The 22,272-nt window shown below is 43.7% G+C and overlaps 1 protein-coding gene across 1 annotated transcript; it reads left to right on the forward strand.

Annotated features, from left to right (window-relative positions):
• Positions 1–3,225: 3,225 nt before the first annotated feature.
• On the forward strand, positions 3,226–19,478 carry LOC120914020 (ficolin-1-like). Its single transcript, XM_040324449.1, has 6 exons — positions 3,226–3,332; positions 4,870–4,905; positions 7,831–7,958; positions 10,713–10,839; positions 14,739–14,873; positions 18,855–19,478. The coding sequence occupies exons 1-6, from the start codon at positions 3,275–3,277 to the stop codon at positions 19,106–19,108; spliced, it is 738 nt and encodes a 245-aa protein (XP_040180383.1). The 5' UTR covers positions 3,226–3,274; the 3' UTR covers positions 19,109–19,478.
• Positions 19,479–22,272: the final 2,794 nt, after the last annotated feature.

Raw genomic sequence — 22,272 nt, forward strand, 5'->3', positions numbered from 1 at the left:
CCCAGTGTGCATTGCTCTAAAGTACGCCGCAAGGACGTCATTCGTTTCGACGTGAATGTAAATGACGTCCAGCCCCATTTACGGACGACTTACGCAAACAACGTAAATTTTTAAAATTTCGTCGTGGGAACGACGGCCATACTTAACATTGGTACGCCGCATATACGCCTCATATAGCAAGGGTAACTTTACGCTGGGAAAAGCCTAATGTAAACGGCGTAACTGTACTGCGTCGGCCGGGCGTACCTTTGTGAATTTGCGTATGTAGCTGATTTACATATTCTAGGCGTAAATCAGCGTACACGCCCCTAGCGGCCAGCGTAAATATGCAGTTAAGATCCGACGGCGTAAGAGACTTACGCCGGTGGGATCTAATAGAAATCTATGCGTAACTGATTCTATGAATCAGGCGCATAGATACGACCGGCTAGACTCAGAGATACGACGGCGTATCTGGAGATATGCCGACGTATCTCTTTTGAGAATCTGGCCCATAGTGTTTTTGTGCTTTTTGTTCTTTTAAAGCAAGTCTAAACTGAACAATAGAAAACAGTTGCCAAATCTAGCCATTTTTTTTATATGAATGAGTGATTTGGCCATGTTGGTGGCAAACCCCTGCTGACCATCCATCTTTGCTTATATATCCTTGATGGGTAACTGTATTTATGCTGGAGATAAGTGTCACAAGCAGCTTCCCCCCCCCCTGCCCTTAATGGACACATGGGCTAAGGAGTTTGGCCAGAGAGGGAGGACAATGATACATTTTGACCGCCTTCTAAGGTTAAGGTCCTATTATTGTTTTAAGTAATTGCTAAAAACAATCAAAGCATACACTATTGATTCCTGAATATGTAACACCAACCAACTGCTATTGATCATTTGTTTTCCATAAAGTCAAAATAAATAGATCGATTTCTGGTGGGTGCCAGTGGCCAAACATGGTCTGAAATGTTGTCCCTGCTGAACTTTCAAGTCATTAATGGCCAGCTTTACCTTTTTCTCCTAAAACATGCTTTATTTTGTCTTTGCTGGAGATATCCCCTTACATCCCTAACAGAGCCTTCAACATCAATAATACCTGACTGGATGTTTAATTCTCCCTAGCTATATCCCACTCTCAAATGTAGCGCTACCCCCGAAGGAGCCGCTGGTTGATTTGGGAATCGGCCTACTAAGTTACCCTGGCAGTGCCTAGGGGTGTAACAGTGAGAATAGCAACAGTGAGTGGAGGTCCAGACATTCAATAAAAGGTTTCAATGCTTTATTGCCCAGGCCAAACACGGCCAACATCAACACAATTTAGGGAGATCAAAGTTGATGAAGGAAGAAGAAGAGAACCATGCGGTATCAGGCCTGGATGTAAAACTGAGCAATACACTGCTCTGCATTGAACCAATTTGGCCACATGTCGCCACTCTACTGAGTGGGTGAAGTGCCCCCGGACAGACCCCTATGATAGGCCTGGCAGCCGGAGCGTCACTTAGGATAATACTGGGAGGAACAGGCCTCTCACACAGACCTGTCTCTAGGGCCTTTGCCACAGTCCAATTTCAATAGAGGACTTGAGTGAGTAAGGAAAGAGAGTCCTCCCAGTAGTCTTTTCTATGAATGGTCCCCGGATGACAGCAAGCATACCTGTCAGTGGTCCGGACACCCGATCCCAGGCTGGGATTCTTTTAATAGGCCTTGGAACCCAGTGGAACGCTGAGGTCCCTTCTCTCATTAGGATGAGGTTCGCTGCAGAGTTCAGCTATGGCCAGGAGGGCCGCGCCGGCGGGGTCCATGGATGCGCGTACCCTGAAGGTGGGTACCGCACCTGGAACGGGGACCCCGCGGGAAGAAGAAAAAGGACTCTCAACACATGACCTTTGTCCCAGATATACTCTCCCCCAGCATGCCCTGCGAGGGAAAACATCCTCTAATTGGCTGCTGAGAGAAGATCTGCTCTGCTAGAACCCCTCTGGTGCCAGCTGCCGGCCAGGGGTGGCATTGCACTCCCTGACCGCAGACTGACCCAATGGACATTTCCAGAGCGACAGAGGTCCCAAATTTAAACAAACACTGGAAGGGAGCAAAGTAACTCTCCCTTCCCACTAAATTTAGGCGTAGTGCCCATGCTGAAAGCAAGGGTGCGCTACACAAAAAAAAAGACAGTTTGGTTGATGATATGTTTTAATAAAAAATTGAAACAAAAGGTTTTTGTATATTACAGACACATACGCTACTCTAACCATGTTTGCAGGGACCATTGTATCCAGGGGTTAAGTGCTGTGGAAAAAAGTGTGATCGCCTGTCCAATCAAACAGCGCAGCGCCGGGCCACGCCGCGCGCGCATGCGCAGTGACGCTCGCGTATGCGCAGTGGGTGCCCGGCCGTGAAGCCAAAAGCTGTCACGGCCGGGTGCCCACAGTGACAATGAAGATGCCGGCCGGGGAGGGGGGGAGAGGAGCGGAGCCCCGGCCGGCGCGTCGCTGGAACGCTGGAGCAGGTAAGTGTCTGTTTATTAAAAGCCAGCAGCTACACTTTTTGTAGCTGCTGACTTTTAATAAACATAAATATTGGCTGGAACTCCCCTTTAAGGTTCCTCACATCGTGTGCCCTTAGAAAGAAGAGAGACCAGATTGGAGTAAAAGTATGCTGGCAAGGCATTATGTAGGCTGAGATGAGAAGACGTTGTCTCACCTCTCCCCTTTAAGCCACAGCTAAACGGCTTGCTCCATTAACAGACAACTGAGGAGAAAAGAAACAGAGGGATTTGGTTCCAAAAAAGGGAAAGTCCCTCCAATGAAGGACATTGGGAGATATGTTAGTTTTCTTTCACCAAATTATCCATTCCATATAAAGGGAACCATGGATCAATATGTAACTATGATTAGTCAACCTTTCATGTAGCACTAAGGTGTAACTATGTATAGGCTGTGTGATACAGATGTTAAACACACTTCTTGTTCCAGGTGGAGTCACCTTCATATGTCACATTATTGTTACTTGGTATGTATATTGTGGAATGTATGGTTATTTGATGTGGTTCTTTCACAGTTATCTCCGATAAGGATTTTGTGAAATATTTCCCTGCTCCACCTGAGATGCCTACTGTTCCAGTCTGTACAAGGCTAATCTATAGAAAGATGGTGTGATTGAGTTAATCAATAGCCCAGTAATATGGTGGTAGTGTGTAGATAAATCTGGGTGGAGGCTTCCAAATTGTTATATAAAGAAGGTTTGCAAGTGACTCTACATCTAGGACCATAAAGGGGAACATCGTAAGGCCATCATGTGGTCGCTGGCTGTCCTTGTGACATTGGCTGTGCTCACCTTTGGCGAGGCTGCAGGTAGGTCTATGGATAATTTAAAGATGGGATAAAGCTGGACTTAGAGCCGGTTCACACTGGGGCGGCACGACTTCGGGGGCGACTCGGCAAGGCGTCCTGAAGACGACTTCAGAGGCGACTTGCAAAATGACTTCTGTATAGAAGTCAATGCAAGTCGCCCCCGAAGTCGTACAAGAACCTTGCGTCGCTCCTATTAGAACGGTTCTATTGAATACAATGGGACACGATTTGTCAGGCGGCTGAGTCGCCTGACGAGTCGCCCCAGTGTGACCCGGCTCTTAAACTGCAATATATACTTTTAAATCATTTTTTTCTTTATCAGTGATGGAACGCAATCCTCTATTGAACCTGTCATTAATTAAAGGGGTTGTAAAGTTTTTTTTTTTTTTCTTCTAAATAGGTTCTTTTAGCTAGTGCATTGTTGGCTCACTTACCTTTTCTTTCGCTTTCCCTTCTTAATGTTTTTTTTCTTTGTCTGAATTTCTCACTTCCTGTTCCTCCTCAGTAAGCTGTTCTGGCTGACTAACCCCCAGGTAGAATGGCTCGGATGATGGGGGCAAGCTTACTGAGGAGAAACAGGAAGTGAGAAATAAAAAAAACATTTAGAAGGGAAATCGAAGGAAAAGGTAAGTGAACCAACAATGCACTAGCTTAAAGGAACCTATTTAAAAAATTAAAAAACAAACCTTTACAACTCCTTTAAAGATCCAGTGTGATTTGTCTTAACAGGTTTTGTATTTGTAGGTTTTTAGAGATAGTTTTCAAGCCATTCTTGGAGGAATAAAATACCTGAAATTTAGAACCCTCAAAAACGTGAAGTGGCTGTTGAAAGCTTACCAAGCAAGCAAAGAATCAGCGGAAGAGGCTATATGCTGTTCATTTATGCCATTTTATACTCCCTTATCTGTAATTATGATGAGGTGTAGTAATTTCTTAAAAATATGTAAATTTAGAAAATAGTGTATTAAATGGGTGCATATACAGTACAGTATAGTACTGAATTATTTTGTTTGTGAAAAATATGAGCGGGACGTAGAGCAACCCTTTCTTTTTTGTCCCCCATCTCTTATTCTTTTTTGTATCCTTTTGTTATGGAAATTTAAATTAAAATTGATATTAATAGAAAAAAAAAGATCAACATTCGTTGTTTTTGATTGGTTTTAGATATTCACCAGTTTCAAATAGCATTTTTGTTTGCTTGAATGCCCTTTAAGCTATCCAGCTTGCTTTTCTACATTCACATTGGATTTTACCCACTTTTACATCTTTTCGTATATATACTCCCCTGATACCTAATGCCACAGAATATTGTAATTCCTGCGAATAGTGGGCACATGCCATTGACTGAAGTTGAGTCCAATCATGGCAATGCATTTGGATTTATTTATTATTGATATTTAATTTCTGTTATTTTAAAATTGTAATGATATTATTTTTTAATGTTTAATATCAATGCATACATATTTACATACACATTATTTATATAAAATATACATTTTATATAATTTTATTTTACATTTATATAATTCTTTTTTAGAATCAAGATGTTGTGACACACCTGATGAATATTATGGTAAGCTTTATTTCTATTGTAATGTGGTCAGATAATCAATTTTTTGTCAGTGATGAGACCATACCAGGAGCTCTGCAAAGAATGATAGAATTATTTAGCTGGATTCACGTAGGGCGGCGTATATTTCATCGTATTTACGCTACGCCGCCGTAAGTCGCCGTAAGTCAGAGAGGCAAGTGCTGTATTCACAAAGCACTTGCCTCCTAAGTTACAGCGGCGTAGCGTAAATGGGCCACCGTAAGCGCACCTAATTCAAATTGTGAAGAGGTGGGCGTGTTTTATGTAAATAAACCATGACCCGACGTGATTGACGTTTTTAACGAACAGCGCATGCGCCATCCGTGGACATATCCCAGTGTGCATTGCTCCAAAGTACGCCGCAAGGACTTATTGGTTTCGACGTGAACGTAAATTACATCCAGCCCCATTCACGGACGACTTACGCAAATGACGTAAAATTTTCAAAATTCGACGCGGGAACGACGTCCATACTTAACATTGGCCAGGCCAGCTTTTTGTTGGACTAACTTTACGCCTGAAAACGCCTTACGTAAACGGCGTATCTTTACTGCGACGGGCAAGCGTATGTTCGTGAATAGGCGTATCTCGCTGATTTACGTATTCTAGGCGTAAATCAGCGTTCACGCCCCTAGCGGCCGGCGGAACTAGACAGCTAAGATACGACGGCGCAGGCAGTCGTATCTTAGCTACATTTAAGTGTATCTCAATTTGAGAATACACTTAAATGTACGACGGCGCAGATTCAGAGTTACGACGGCATATCTACTGATACGCCGGCTTAACTCTTTCTGAATCTAGCTATTTATGTTCAGGTCTTACCTTATCCACTAACATCTGCAATCTTTTTGCAATTTTCTAACTTGATGTTTTTGGCTAGTTTGGCTTGAGCTATATACTTGCACAGATGCCATTGCATCTAGAACATTCTATACTGTACATACAATTTAATAATTTACAGGTTTCAATAACAATCAGCAATTGATTACATTTAGTTTTACTGTAGACTAAGCAAAAACAATATTTTATTGCTTGTTATGGGGTAATACACTTTGGTTTCTTGCGTAAAACATGAATGTGATTATTATTTTTGTTGGTACAATGGACAGTTAAAGAGCCTGTACAGACTTGTAAGGACACAGTAGATAGAAAATATGACTTACAAACAGGTTTAGTTTGCCATACTATATGATAGTTGCTAGTTTTCCAGAAAAAAGCTGATTTTAAGGCCGAGGGTATCTTGTGCCAATGGGAGAGATTCCAGTCCAAAGTCATTTACAATTTAAAGTATTGAACCCAAATAAAAAAATAATAATATATACTGCAGTTTACCAGTCCTCACGCAGATTTACTGCAACACAATGGCTCTCCTGGGTGAAATCCTGTACATATATGGGTTTCCCTTTAAGAGCCGCCAGAGGGCACGCACATGCCGCCGGAGGCACGCGCGCGCACGCACACGATGCACGGCGTAAAACATGGTGGTGACAGAATAATTTTGTGGGAATGCTTTTCTTTAGCAGAGACAGGGAAGCTGAGTCAGAGTTGATGGGAAGATGGATGGAGCCAAATACAGGGCAATCTTAGAAGAAAACCTGTTAAGCCGCGTACACACGATCAGTTTTCCTGCAGGTTTTTCTCTTCAGGTTTACCAAAACCATGTAATGCAAGGGCCTGCCTGATTGCATACAAATTGAAACTCTTAAGGTTCAGCTGTAGCCATAAAAGCCCTATGTGTTAGCAACCCCCCCCCCAAAAAAAAGTATAAATTGCCCCTCCTCCCAGGACAAATCTACTCCCCTGCTAAACTTGCCCCATCAAACAAAAATCTCCCCCCCCCCCCCCAGCTCAAATTCTCTCTCTCCCTCTCTCTCTGTCTAAAAGTCAAAAAACAAATCCCCCCCTTAAAAAAACACTCCTCTATCCCTCAAATTTCCCTCCGTGTGCAAATCCCCCCTTCCAGAACAAGTCCCCCCCCCCATCCTAGCACGAATCCCTTCTGTTGCACTACCCCCGGAGGAGCTGCTGGTGGTTTTGGGTGGCACATTTACCTTGTGGCTCTTCCAAATTCCTAGGGGTGAATGGTGCATATAGCAATATTAAAAGAGTGTCCGCAACAAGCCGGGTAAAAACAATGAACTGATGATGAAAGAGATAGGGTTTGTAAGAAAAAGGTGGGTGCCACACTGGACGAAGAAGACGAACCCAGAACCAAATTAGGGTTTGCCCCATAAATACCCTCCCCCAGCATTCGCAGCGAGGCCCAACCATCCTGATTGGCTGCTGGGGAAAAGCACCCAAACCTCGACTCCACTGCTGCCACCTACTGCACTGGGGTGGGAAGAACACCCCAGTACTACAGAATGAGCCCACAGCACAGCCAAGCTCAGACAGAGACCTTGTTTTAAACATAACAATTTGGATCAGAGTTTAACTACACTCTGATCTCCCTCTAAATTTAAATAGCACCGGTACTGAAAAGTAACCAGTCGCTACACTTCCCTTCAAATTTTCCCTCATAGCACAAATCCCCTCTGATCATCTCTACTAGCACAAACCCCCCACCCAAAAATATCCCCTCCTTGCACAAATCCCCTCCTTCCTCGACCACATCTCCTTTTCGAGCACGAATCGTCTTTCCCCAACCTCTCTCCCAATACAAATCCCCCCAAATCACCTTTCCTAGCACACCCCCTCAAATTCCCCTCCTAGAACAATTCTTGCTCCCTGCTGCCCTTCAAATTCCCCTACCCAACTAAAATCCCCCTCTCTCCCAATCTCCTCTTGGCGCCCCCCAATGAGACCACAGCGCCTTCTGCCCACCCCTTGTTCCAGCCCTGATATCAGGCATATTAAACATGTTAAATGAACAATCCCTAATCTTTATCTTACAAATCTTTATCCTAGGTGCAAAGGACTGCAAGGAGCTCCAGGAAAAAGGAGCGGTGATCAGTGATTGGCACACCATATACCCCGAGGGGGAGAAGCCAATGAAAGTGCTCTGTGACATGCACACCGATGGCGGTGGATGGATTGTAAGTCTAGTGCAAGGCTGATATTTACATTGTGAAAATACAACTAATATCACAATGACTGATGCAACACTAAATCAAGATCTATTTATTATAAGGGGGCCTTAGTCCTCGCCTTCTATTATTTATTTATTTTGTCAGCAGCTTTCCTTTTATTATAGATGTTACCATAGAACTACAGGCAGGTATAAAACACTATTCGCTTCTATTTATTACTTTTAAAAATGTTAAATGTATTTTTATATACATCTGGGGACAGAGAAGTGATTGCGCTGTAGTCCGTAAGTCTAACAGAAAATATTAGGTCACCCACAAGGCTATGCAGTCTGACAGAGCTATATGAATCACAAAGTATCTGCACAGAATTGCAAATCCTTTGGTATTAGGGATAATGGGCCAGATTCAGGTAGACTTACGACGGGCGTATCAGTAGATACGCCGTCGTAAGCCTGAATCCCTGCCGTCGTATATTTAAGCGTATTCTCAAACTGAGATACGCTTAAATATTGCTAAGATACGACTGGCGTAAGTCTCATACGCCGTCGTATCTTAACTGCATATTTACGCTGGCCGCTAGGGGCGTGTACGCTGATTTACGCCTAGAATATGTAAATCAGCTAGATACGCCTATTCACGAACGTACGCCCGGCCGTCGCAGTAAAGATACGCCGTTTAAGTAAGGGGTTTTCAGGCGTAAAGATAAACCACCAAAAAGATGGCGTCGGAACCGCGTCAAATTTTTCAAATTTTACATTGTTTGCGTAACTCATCCGTGAATGGGGCTGGCCGTATTTACATTCACGTACAAAGCATTGACGATTTGCCGACGTCATTTGGAGCATGCGCACTGGGATACGTCCACGGACGGCGCATGCGCCGTTCGATCGAAACGTCATTTACGTGGGGTCACACTTAATATACATAAAACACGCCCACAGCTTCAACATTTGAATTAGGCGGGCTTACGCCGGCCCTAATACGCTACACCACCGTAACTTTGGGTGCAAAATCTTTGAGAATACCATTCTCGCCTCTCAAAGTTACGGCGGCGTAGCGTATAGGAGATACGCTACGCCCGCCTAAATGTATGTGAATCTAGCCCAATATGTTTATTTCTTCGGTGTAATTAGCTGCTTGCCTGGAGTTCAGCTTAAAGGGTAACTCCAATTTTGTGAAAAAAAAGCCCCAAAAAATAAATAAAATGTATAGCATATACAATTGCTACAGCAAAGCCATATTGTAACTTAATAATGACCTATGCTTTTCAAGCGGCAGCCACTGTAATCTCCTGTAATATTCAATGCAAAATGATAACCTGGAGGTGTTCTATACACAGTTGTGTGATTTTCCCAGAAGTCTGCACAAAGATACAAGGCACAGTTTAGGTGTCCTCTGCAATGAAAACTATGGGCCAGATTCACGTAGCTCAGCGGATCTATAGATCCGCTCGATCTACGTGAATTAAGATCCGCTCCCGCAAGTTTAAGAGGCAAGTGGCTAATTCACAAACCACTTACCTCCAAACTTGCGACGGCGGATCCTAAATCCCCCAGCGGAATTCAAATTCCGCGGCTAGGGGAGTGTCATATTTAAATCAGGCGCGTTCCCGCGCCGATTTAAATGCGCATGCGTCGTCCGTAGAATTTCCCGGCGTGCATTGCTCCCACTGACGTCACTAGGATGTCAGTGGTTGCGACGTGAGCGGGACTTGCGACGCGCGTGTTCGTGAATCGGCGTACGCAAACGACGTAGGAAAATTCAAATTCGACGCGGGAACGCCGGCTATACTTAACATTGGCTGCGCCTGATAAAAGAAGGGGTAAGTATACGACGGAAAACCGCTACGGAAACGACGTAAGAACACTGCGACGGGTCCGCGTACGTTCGTGAATTTGCGTATCTCGCTGATTTACATATTATTTATCGTAAATCAGCGGGAACGCCCCCGGCGCCATTTTTAAATTTAAAAAAAGATCCGACAGTGTAACACAATGTAACACTGTCAGATCTTAGCCCTATCTATGCGTAACTGATTCTATGAATCAGGCGCATAGATAGGACCAGTGTAAGTCAGAGATACGATGGTGTATCTGTAGATACACCGTCGTATCTCTTTGTGAATCTGGCCCTATATGTTTGGTGAGATACTCTATAGGGGTTAATTAGTTCTAAGAAAGAAAGAGCCTAGTGCAGTGATGGCGAACTTTGGCACCCCGGACGTTTTGGAACTACATTTCCCATGATGCTCATGCACTCTGCCTTGTAGTTGTGCATCATGGGAAATCTTGTTTCAAAACATCTCCGGTGCCAAAGTTCGCCATCACTGGCCTAGTGAAACATACAGCTTTTTCTTAAAGTGGTTGTAAACCCTAGGAAGCTATTTAGGGGGAAAACAATTGTACCTTTACAGCCTCTTTCTGAGATTTGGTGTTTTTTTTTGCTAGAAAATTTGCTAGAACCCCCAAACATTCTTTTTTTTTCTAACACCCTATAGAACAAAATGACGGTCGTTGCAATACTTTTTGTCACATCGTATTTGCGCAACGGTCTTACAAGTCAGTGAGAGGTCCAAGGTTGCCAGGAAGAATTACATTTAGGCATTGTTTTTTATAGCAAATAGGCGTTCAAGTAAAAACTTTTAGTATATATAATAAGAAAAGAGTACCTATCCTTTAAAAGCAAAACTGTCGCTGGTTCTTTTTTTGTAAAACTTCAAAAAAAGCAAGCCATAAAATGATTGTTTCTTTTTACCTGTAGGTGATTCAGAGACGTTGGGATGGCTCTGTGGATTTCACCCGAAACTGGAGTGCATACAAAATTGGATTCGGTAGCCGTCAGGAATTTTGGCTGGGGAATGAGAAAATTCACAAGCTAACAACCCACGGTATTAGCTCTTAAGTCTATTTGTACAATGATGAGTCTCTAAGGCCCCGTACACACGACCGAGTTTCTCTGCAGAATTCAGCCAGAAACTCGGTCGGAGCCGTATTCTGCCGAGAAACCCAGCCGTGTCTACACTTTCGGCCGAGGAAGCCGACGAGGATCTCGGCGAGGAAATAGAGAACATGTTCTCTATTTCCTCGTTGTTCAATGGGAAATTTTGGCTCGCCGAGATCCTCGGCGGCTTCACAAGGAACTAGACGAGCAAAACTATGTGTTTTGCCTGTCGAGTTCCTCGGACGTGTGTACGGGGCCTAACAGTCTGTGCTAACCCTGATCTGGCTCAGACTTCCATTCTGCAAACATTATTTTCCACTTTAGGAAGCCCGCTGATAAACTTTTAATGCAAGATGAAGCCCACCTTACATGCACAGTTGAATAATGCAAGATGAAGCCCACCTTACATGCACAGTTGAATGAATCAGACAAGTGATTCACCCTCACCTTCTCACCATCCCTGCCACAGAATTGGCAGCACATTAAGACCCCTTTCACACTGAGGCAGTTTTCAGACGTTTGAGTGTAAAGCGCCCGAAAACTGCCTCCCCTGCCACCCCAGTGTGAAAGCCCGAGTGTTTTCACACCGGGGCAGTGCGCTTGCGGGACGGGGAAAAAAGTCCTGCAAGCAGCATCTTTGGGGTGGTTTGGGAGCGGTGTATACACCGCTCCCAAGCCGCCCTGCCCATTGAAATGGATGGGCAGCGCTGCCGAAGAGACTGCAAAGCCCTTTGGCAGCGCCGATACATGGGCACTTTTAACCCCTTGTTAACCCCTTCTTCCGGGTTAAAAGCACCCCGCTCCCATTCGCCAATCGGAGACAGTTACAAATTGAAAAACTGCTATTATGTGCCCACTTTGGAAAGGCAAGGGCACCATTTTGACACTTCGGATATGCGGATTGCCTGATGTCAGGCTCTTGCTGAGAGTTGGACGGCCATCTCCTCATCACCGCCACCCCCCATCCGCCCCTAAGGTACTGTCAGTACTATTTCCATCTGATGGCATGTTTATCGAATCCGGGAGGTTTGACCCCATGAACTTGTTGGTAGCTGCCTGTGGAATTTACATCCTATGTATACAGCTTATACAGCTTTGTATATAATTTCATATGGACTTTTTATTATATTTTTGGAGTTGATCTCTAATAAATGGATTTTCTTCCTAAATATTTTATTTGAAACTTTTATTCTCTCCCAATAATACTGGGTCTATTATGAATTGTAGATGTTCATGAGCGCGGATTTTTGGTGTATTTTCCATTTTAAATGCTGATGGATTTTTAAAGGATTAGACAGAGACAGTTACAAATTGAAAAGCTACTATCATGTGCCCACTTTGGAAAACCTATAGAGCCCTTTTACAACTAGACCGCTCAGCGGTCACGGTAAAGCACCACTCGTTTTAGCAGCTCTGTCTAATCCTTTAAAAATCCATCAGCATTCAAAATGGTGCCCTTGCCTAAGCTCTTTAAAATCCTTTGGCATGCCCCAACGTATCTACTACTGCATATATTTAAGTGCCTAGAATCTACCTTCCCTTTGTATGGGGTAAATCTTGTCATTTGGGAGGGCCGGAGCACTCCCAGACCTCAATCTATACTACCTAGCTGCACAGCTGTCACATTTCTACCACATTGACAAGGGAGATAGGGATTGTTACCTCACCCTGGTGTGCCTCCCCAGTTCCTGCATGATTACGCACCCTTTCCAACTCCTCTTTCGAGACATACGTGACCCCTTGGCTCTGGGTGGTCGTGGAAGCCTGTTGTTCCATCAATACAGGATCTGGGGTCTAGCGCAGCATAGGTTTAAAGTTCTCTCAGTGAATGTCTCCTCTCCTTTGTGGGAAAATCCTGTCTTCCTGAACTTCTGTCCATACCTGATCATGAGTTGTGGGTATCCAGGGGAATTGTTTATCTGTCAAGTATACTCTAAGGCCTCCGTATGCTCCGTATGCGCATCGGGGATCGATTGATCCCCACTGAGCTGGCAGGGCGATCCCCGTGCACTGTGCATGGACCGCCCTGTCTATTCTAGGCTCTCCTCTATGGGGGGATCGGATGAACACGAATCGTATGTCTGTGTTCATCCGATCCGCCAGACGGAAGGAAAAATAGGGTTTGCTTCCATCTGCAAAATCGGATCTTTGCGGAGGCGGACGAGATCGGGTGTCAGCGGATGTTCATCCACTGACACCCGCAATCTCATAGGGACCAATGTATGTCCCTTTTTCATCCGCACGTGTGAAAGGGGCCTAATAGTGGTGTCAAGACATTTCAACAACTAAAAAATGAGTTTGAACTCCCTAAGTCAATGTTTTTTCGCTACCTTCAGCTCCGTCACGCATTGGGCACTTAATTTGGTTGCCAGCCAAGCCTGAACAATTTACCTACTCTAACCGACAATCTACCTCTAGCACCCTCAAGAATGCACCCTAATAACATGTATATCTGACCAACTTCCTTACATTCGTAACAAGTATAATCCGCATTTTTTTTTTAATGCTTTACGTACCTTGTAATCCATCTTTTCAATCTACTTCTCTCCGTGGGAGTAGGCGTTTCTATGCCTAGGGGGATTGTCATCTGGGAGGTCGCCCAGATGACTGACATCTGTTTCCCCCCTGGCGTTTAAGGTCCCGCCACTCATATTGCGTAGGCGCGCACGAGTTACGGGGTTTCCGAAAGAAGCCGAACATGGAGAGCGCAGGCGCCGTATAGAGCCGACTCGCATCTCTGCATGTTCGGCTTCTTTCGGAAACCCCGCAACTCGTGCGCGCCTACGCAATACGGGGGACGGGGCCTTAACCGCCGGGGGGAACAAACGTCAGTCATCTGGGCGACCTCCCAGATGACAATCCCCCTAGGCATAGAAACGCCTACTCCCACGGGGAGAAGTAGAATGAAAAGATGGATTACAAGGTACGTACAGCATAAAAAAATAAATAAAATTGTGGACTATACTTGTTACGAATGTAAGGAAGTTGGTCAGATATACGTGTTATTAGGGTGAACCTCCGCTTTAATGCAGAAGAGACATGGGGCCATATTCTTAGAGATCTCCGGCGGCCTAACGTATGTCCTTTACGTTACTCCGCCGCAAGTTTAACTGGCAAGTGCCTGATTCCCAAACCACTTACCTGTAAACTTGCGGCGTCGTAGCGTAAAGTCCACCCGCGCAAGCACTCCTAATTCAAATGATCCTGGTAGGGGGCGTGGATCATTTAAATTAGGCGCGCTCCCGCGCCGATCGTAATGCGCATGCTCCGTCGGGTAAATTACCCGACGTGCATTGCGCTAAATGACGTCTCACGGACGTCATTTGTTTTGACGGTAACGTAAATGGCGTCCATCGCCATTCACGGACGACTTACGCAAACGACGTTAAATTTTCAACTTTCGACACGGGAACGACGGCCATACTTAACATTGAGTACGCCACCTAGGGGGCATGTTTATCTTTACGCCGCGTATCGCTTACGGAAACAACGTAAAATCACTACGACGGGCAAGCGTACGTTAGAGAATCTGCGTGACTAGTCATTTGCATATTCTACGCTGACCGCAAAGGAAACGCCACCTAGCGGTCAGCGTAGATATTGCAGCCCAAGATACAACGGCGCAGGCCGTCGTATCTTAGGCATGTTTAAGTGTATCTCAGTTTGAGAATACACTTAAACATAGGACGGCCTTAGAATCGGACTTACGCCGGCGTAAATTCTTTGAGAATATGGCCCTTGGTGTGTCTCTTTTGTGTTAAAAATCCTGTCTGTTCGCCAATTAATTTTTTTTTCATTAAGGTTCCACTTTAAACCATTTCCAATATTTATTTTCTTTCTCCACAGGTAAATGGGAGCTGCGTGTTGATCTTCATAGTTTTGATGAGGTAAAACACTTTGCAAAATATTCCTCATTCAAGATTCTGGGAGAGTGTGAAAAGTTCAAGTTATGGCTTGGCTCTTTTACCGGAGGAACGGCAGGTAAAGACCTATAGCTGGATTCACGTAGGGCGGCGTATTTTTGAGCCAGCGTAGCGTAGCGTATTTACGCTATGCCGCCGTAAGTCAGAGAGGCAAGTGCTGTATTCACAAAGCACTTGCCTCCTAAGTTACGGCGGCGTAAATGGGCCGGCGTAAGCGCGCCTAATTCAAATTGTGAAGAGGTGGGCGTGTTTTATGTAAATAAACCATGACCCGACGTGATTGACGTTTTTAACGAACCGCGCATGCGCCGTCCATGGACATATCCCAGTGTGCATTGCTCCAAAGTACGCCGCAAGGACTTATTGGTTTCGACGTGAACGTAAATTACGTCCAGCCCCATTCACGGACGACTTACGCAAACAACGTAAAATTTTCAAAAATCGACGCGGGAACGACGTCCATACTTAACATTGGCTAGGCCAGCTTTTTGTTCGACTAACTTTACGCCTGAAAACGGCTTACGTAAACGGTGTATCTTTACTGTGACGGGCGCACGTACGTTCGTTAATTGGCGTATCTCGCTGATTTACGCATTCTAGCCGTAAATCAGCGTTCACGCCCCCTAGCGGCCTGCGGAACTAGACAGCTAAGATACGACGGCGCAGGCAGTCGTATCTTAGCTACATTTAAGTGTAAGTGTAAGTGAATACACCTAAATGTACGACGGCTTAGATTCAGAGTTACGCCGGCGTATCTACTGATACGCCGGCTTAACTCTTTCTGAATTTAGCTATTAGAATTATTTATTTACACCTTTCCAAATAAAAGCAATTTCTAGCATGCGGACACTCTAGAGACAATTCTCTAAAGTGCACCCCACCCACTACTACAGAAGTACAAATCTGACAGCAATTGTAACTCCATAAAAAAAATAAAAAAAAAGGCTGGTTAGGATTTAAGATGGACCTTGCTGCTACGGTCTCAAAATGGTTTTAAAAAATTGGGTGGTACTGCCAATTTTGTAATACAAACCATTACATTTGCCCCTCCAGTTTTACATCAGGCATGGCCATACTTCAGGCAAATACCTTACCAAAAATGCTTTTCTAATTAAGATGAAGTGTCAACATTATCAAGGAAAACACAATCCTCTTACTACTGTATTGCTGTAATGCACTGTTTTCCAGAAAATAGTACATGCACATTTTTTGCGTTGTTTTGATACATTAGGCAGTCTATTTAACTTAACTGTTAATTTAACTGTCTTAACTGTATCTGAGCACCACAAACTAAACATGCTATTTAATTCATTTTTAATGTTAAAGTGGATGTAAACCCTCACATAAACCCAGTGAAGTCAACAGCCTCAGATGATACACAGAGATGAAACAAATCTCCCTAAATACGTTTTACATGTATATCTGCTGTCTTCAGCTTTCTACACTCTTTACACATCGTGTTAGAAATCTTTCTTCCTGTTTCAGCTGTGGGAGGGGAGTCTGGGCTTACACTGTGTGAGAGCTGATTGGAGAAAAGGCACATAGGCAGAGTAACAAAGAAACTTGCAGAGCTGTGCTGTGAATAGACAAGCTCTCTGCTTATCTATCTCTAAGTTACCTCCCCGACACAAATTTCCAGCTGCTTTTATCTCCTGTGTCGAAGAACGTGTCATAAGTTATCATGCTGATAACAGAGGAACGGAGCAGCAGAAAGACACAGAACTTAGGGCTTTGGATAGAGATAAGTAAACATTACAGATATATGTGGTCAGATTTTATGAATGGGGTTTACAACCGCTTTAAGTAAACTCAACCACCCATCCACCCATGTCTCCATGCTTTATTTTGTTAAGAGATCACTTTGAAAAACACCCCCCTAGCATTTCTAGCTGTGGCCATCTTGAGTAAGGGCAGATGATTCATGTAGCATTTACTGCTTGGAATCCATCTTCCCTTAAAACTGTTGTATCCTCCACTTGGTAATTTTTACCTACAGGTAAGCCTATAATAAGGCTTACCTGTAAGTAAAATGAATATCTCCTAAACCTCCAACGTTTACCTGATGTTAGTGTGGCACATGTGCTCTGAAGATCCGGCTAATTGTGCCAGAACGGAAGACCCACACGCGCACGTGCATGAGTGACGTTACCGCGGCTCCGGCCACTCACATCGCTCCCGAGCCAACAAACCCGGAAGAGAGAACATTTCAGCTCCCTCAGCGGTAAGCCGCAATGCATACTAGCACAGTATGCTACTGTCCTGCAGTTTTTTTTGGGGGGGGGGGAGGGTTTTAGCAGTTTACTACTGCTTTAACTCAGGCTTGCAGGCAGGAATGTGTTCTTAGTTGAAAATACCCATCCTCCCCTCCTCCAGAGGAAAAAAAAATGGCCATGAAGACTCCTGGAATGTATGGCATCATTTTTGCCCAGGCCGGAAACCAGAAAGCAACTGAAGAAATGTAAAAAATAAAAAATAAACAAGCAAATATAATATACAGTATGTTTATATCTATTTACTAATACTAGTAGTTTAAAGGAGTTGTAAAGTCAGAAGGTTTTTTATCTTAATACATTCTATGCATTAGGATTAAAAACCTTCTATGTGCAGCAGCCCCAGCCCCCCTAATACTTACCTGAGCCCTATCTCTGTCTACGTTCACGACTGTCTTGGCCGACCGAGATCTCTCCCTCCTGATTGGCTGCAACACAGCAGCGGTGCCATTGGCTCCCGCTGCTGTCAATCAAAGTCAGTCAGCCAATCAGGAGAGAGAGGAGGCATAGCCGGGTCGCAGATCCGTGTCTGAATGGACACAGGGGGCTGTGATTTGGCTCAGGTACCCCCATAGCAAGCTGTTTGCTGTGGGGGCACTCACCAGGAGGGTGAGAGGGACCCGAAAAAAAAGGAGGGTCTGGGCTGCTCTGTGCAAATCCACTGTAACAGGGCAGCTAAGTATAAGGCTTAATTTCCACTGGCGTTTTTACAGCCACTGTTGTTAGCCTTTTTTACAGCTTATAAACGCCTGTCCATGTTTATTTTTTTAATTTTTTTTGTGAGCTGGAGCTCCAAAACGCAGCGGTAGCGTTTTTGAGCGTTTTCACGCATTTTTGAGCGTTTTTTAGCATTTTTTAATGTCTGGCGTTTTTACAGCTCTACTCTGGAGCTTCAGAACGCCCTGGTCCTGCGTTTTTTTTACAGCTCAAAAACGCCTATGCCATTTGCAGCTCAAAAACGCCCATGTGGGAATGAAGCCATAGAATAACATGGACAGGCGTTTTTAAGCTGTAAAAAACGCTCAGAAACGTGGCTGTAAAAACGCCAGTGGAAATGAAGCCTAACATGTTTGTTATTTTTATTGAAAAAAAAAAAACAAGACTTTACAATCACGTTAAGGATTAAAAATAGTTAATGTTGGTTGAGAGAGTATAGTTTCGCTGTAACACAAAACATGCTGTATAAACCCCATGCAAGATTGTGAACAGGCCCTAAAGCCCCATACACATGATCAGAATATTGTACAAAAAAAATACCAATTTTTAATTGATCGTACAATAATCTGATCGTACAATAATCTGGTAAGTAAGTACACAGCTTTCATCCAAATTTTTTTTGCAAAAGGGACAAACGCAAAGATTTTCTTGAATTTTTGTTACAATTTTTGTTTAATCGGTACAGTTTTCATCCAATAATACAATACAATACAAATACATTAAATCACTTCAGAATTTTTATTCTGTCGTACGAGACTTTTCATACTTTAGCAACCTATTTGTTTTCGATATGGAGACTAGTATTAAAAAAAAAACAGGCGATTATTACTCCGATAATTTCATCACAATATTTCATTGCAAGATTTTAAGAGAGGTCCTGGCAGATTACTTTATGATTTTTTTTTTTTTGAGCCTGACCATACTTCAATCAAGTCTCTTCCTACTTCCAGGATGTCTTGTGACACATATAAATTACATTTCACATATTTTAATTCTTATTATTGTGTTCCTGTTAAAACAATCTGTCTATATCTTTTTTTTTCTTTTTCCAGGTGATTCACTGAGTCAGCACCATAACATGAAGTTCAGCACTTTTGATGAGGACAACGATGAAAGCACCTCCACCCACTGCGCCAATTTGTTCAAGGGAGGCTGGTGGTTTAAATCTTGCCACTCTGCCTTCATGAATGGTCAGTACCTGAAGGGAGAACACAAGGAATCTTTTGTTGGCATCAATTGGCAAACTGGCAGGGGTCAATACTATTCTTATGCACACGTAGAAATGAAGATCAGACCCATTTTGTGAACCCCTGAATTCACTAATTACACAGAAGAGCTTTTGAAATATACAATGCCATATATGATTTAAACCATAAGACTAGAAGAATGGAATATCCACTCTACTACAATTCTGAAAATTTCTCACTGGAGAATGGGGGTTGTAGTCTGGATGGAGACTGCCTGCCATGTTTCTTCTTGTTCTTCTATCGTTATATCTCAATATTACTGTATACCTAGTGTATTCCTGATGACATCACTGAACATTATGGACATTTTCATAGACAATGACTGGGAGAATGCCAGGGATGTCAGTATGATGTCATCTTGGAAACACTCACTCTAATTTCATGCATGAGGTTACCAATAAATAAAAATGTTGCTTCAAATAAATAAAAAAACATATTAATTTGGTGGATTTGTTTCTTTTGATGTTCTTGGGGGTTTCCCCAACTAGGCTGCTTCTAGAAAGCTCCCAGCTTCCCAGGTAATATCTGTAAGCAGCAGTGGTCATCCTTGTAGATATGGAAAAGAAACAGAGTAGCAAGGGTGAAGGGATTAGCAAAATAGTAAGAGCTGGTTCACACTTCCGCGGCACGACTTCGGGGGCGAGTCTGCAAGTCGTCCTGAAGACGACTTCAGAGGCGACCTGCAAAACGACTTCTGTATAGAAGTCAATGCAGGTCGCCCCGAGCCGCCCCCGAAGTCATGCAAGAACCTTTTTCCAAGTCGGAAGGAACTTGCATCACTCCTATTAGAACGATTCCATTGCATTGAATGGGACGCCTGACGAGTCACCCCAGTGTGAACCGGCTCTTACACGTTTATTTACAAAACATTATTACATTGATAAAAACTGTGTGCACCTCACTGTGCAAAGAGGCGGATGTCAGCATGACCAGTAAAGATAACAGAAATGCTCAGGGATCATTAAGCCAAATAGCCAAGTAGCAGACCTGCCAGGAGGAATGACATCCAGCAGTGTCCCCTGCCGCTCTCTTTGCACTTCTCTACTGTAACATAGTTCAGTGGAGGATAGAGAGCAACATGTTTCTAGAGCACCGCCCCTTTGTCAAGCCAAGGGCCCAAGGGCTTGTCAAGTCAAGTGCTCGACAAAGGTGAATGGTGTGCTTCTGAAACACGTTGCCACATCCTTCTCATTAACCTCCAAATCCTTCTAAACACCCTCCACAACACCCCACATTCTTCTCATCACCATCCACGACACCCTACATCCTTCACATCACCCTTCACATCCTTCTAAACACCCTTTAAGACACTCCACATCCTTCTCATCACTCACCATGCCACCCAACAACATAGTTACATAGTTAGTCAGGTTGTAAAAAAGACATAAGTCTATCAAGTTTAACCAATACAAAATAAATAATAAAGTCATACAATCCCATATACACAATCCTATACCCATAGTTATTAGAAAAACACAAGATCACCAAACACAGGATGGACTGTGGGTGTCTATAATAATGCTGTGCCACGTCCTAAGTATATTAGAGCAACAATGTTAAAGGTACAAAGAAATAGACTTTGCAGGCACCAATTATAAAAATACAAATACATTTATTAACAAATAATCAGAAAAGATTATTAGAAAAGAAAGCAGTACAATAAAATACCCACAGTTGATCTAGAGCAGTGGTTCTCAACCTGGTGTCGGGACCCCCTCGGGGGTCGAATGACGATTTGCCAGGGGTCACCAAATCCTGGGCTGTTCCTGAAGCCCGTACTGCTCTCCCAGGTATTCTTCGGCCGCCCAACAGGGCTGTCTCTGGAGTGGGCACCCAGCCTCTTCGCAGCCACCCATTTAGTTCACTGCATGGCTGGGGGGCAGAGACTAGAGGCCAGCTGACTGGTAAGGAATGTAAAGTGGGAGTGGCGGAAGGCATAGGTGTCATTGCTGCGAGACACCACAAAGTCGGAGACACGGTGAGTTACACTACCTGTGATTATAGTTGCCATTAAAAATCCCGACTACAGTTCTCAGATCAGCAGATGTCCTTCATCAAGAGCTCCTAAGTTGGCTGATCAGAACTCCCCCAGCACTGCCACTGATCCTAACCCCCACCAAGGAGTAAGAGAAGGAATAAACATATAGAATACACGAAGGGGAGCAGAAAAGAGGAGGAGGAACAAAGAAAAGGGGGGGGGGGGGGGAATAAGAGAAAGAACAAGGCAGATGGCTAGAGAGAGGGATGGGGGAAAAAAACAAGAAATTAGGATAGAGGGAGATAAAAGTGAAAGGAAGGAGAACAAAGAGAGACAGTGGTACATCCTAAAATGTACCATAAGGGACTCAGGGAGCGCTAAATATCCATGGGTTAGGGGTGCAAATTACTTGTCTTGCCTTGGGTGCTGACAACCCACGCTACGAAACTTATTTTACTGTTAGGGGTCCCCACAACTTGTAAATTTTATCAAGGGGTCACGGCACTAGAAAGGTTGAGAACCACTGATCTAGAGGAAGGCAAAAAAAACCAGCAAAGCATGATCCAATATGCTACATCAGGGGAAAAAATTCCTTCCTCATCCCCCAAGAGGCAATATATTCCCTGGATCAACTTTACCTATAAATGTCAGTAACCAGTTATATTATGTACCATTGGAAACAAAACTCAACCTTTTTTAGTAAAGTAATTTACTGAGCTGGTCAGAACCATCTCTGGAGGACAGATGAGGAAGGTGAAGGGGTTAACATATCGGCAGAGTGTAATTTATTTTTTTAGCTAGCTGGTAAATGTGCTGGGAAAACTTTCTTGGTTTGGATCCTACAACCTTGGGATTCACTTTGATGCTGATATCATATTTTTAAATTCCTCTGATTGGTCATCACATGGTACAGAGCCACTGAGACCAGCTCTGTACACAGCCATTAACACATGAGAAATAAACACTTACCACTTCACTGTTCAAAAATGGTATAAGACAATATATACGTGGTTAACTGATGTCATGTACAGATCAAATGTCTCACCTTTGCTCCACATATAAATGAAATAGTATATACAGTGACACCATGCATTGTTACATTGTATTTTCTCAATGACACTTTAGACTTTTAGATTATATGCAAATATTATTTTACACAGGAGAGACTGCATTTTGGCAGCTGTTCCTGCTGTGTAATACATAGCTATTCCTGCCTGTTTGACAGCCATTAATTACCAGTAGGGA

This window comes from Rana temporaria, chromosome 9, assembly GCF_905171775.1.
Source record: "Rana temporaria chromosome 9, aRanTem1.1, whole genome shotgun sequence".
Lineage (NCBI taxonomy): Eukaryota > Metazoa > Chordata > Amphibia > Anura > Ranidae > Rana > Rana temporaria.

Excerpts from the sequence above, each read along its gene's own strand:
- LOC120914020 (XM_040324449.1), top strand. The coding sequence starts at position 3,275 with ATGTGGTCGCTGGCTGTCCTTGTGACATTGGCTGTGCTCACCTTTGGC. Across the intron at positions 3,333-4,869 it reads CACCTTTGGCGAGGCTGCAG|AATCAAGATGTTGTGACACA; the intron begins GTAGGTCTATGG and ends ATTCTTTTTTAG. Across the intron at positions 4,906-7,830 it reads CACACCTGATGAATATTATG|GTGCAAAGGACTGCAAGGAG; the intron begins GTAAGCTTTATT and ends TCTTTATCCTAG.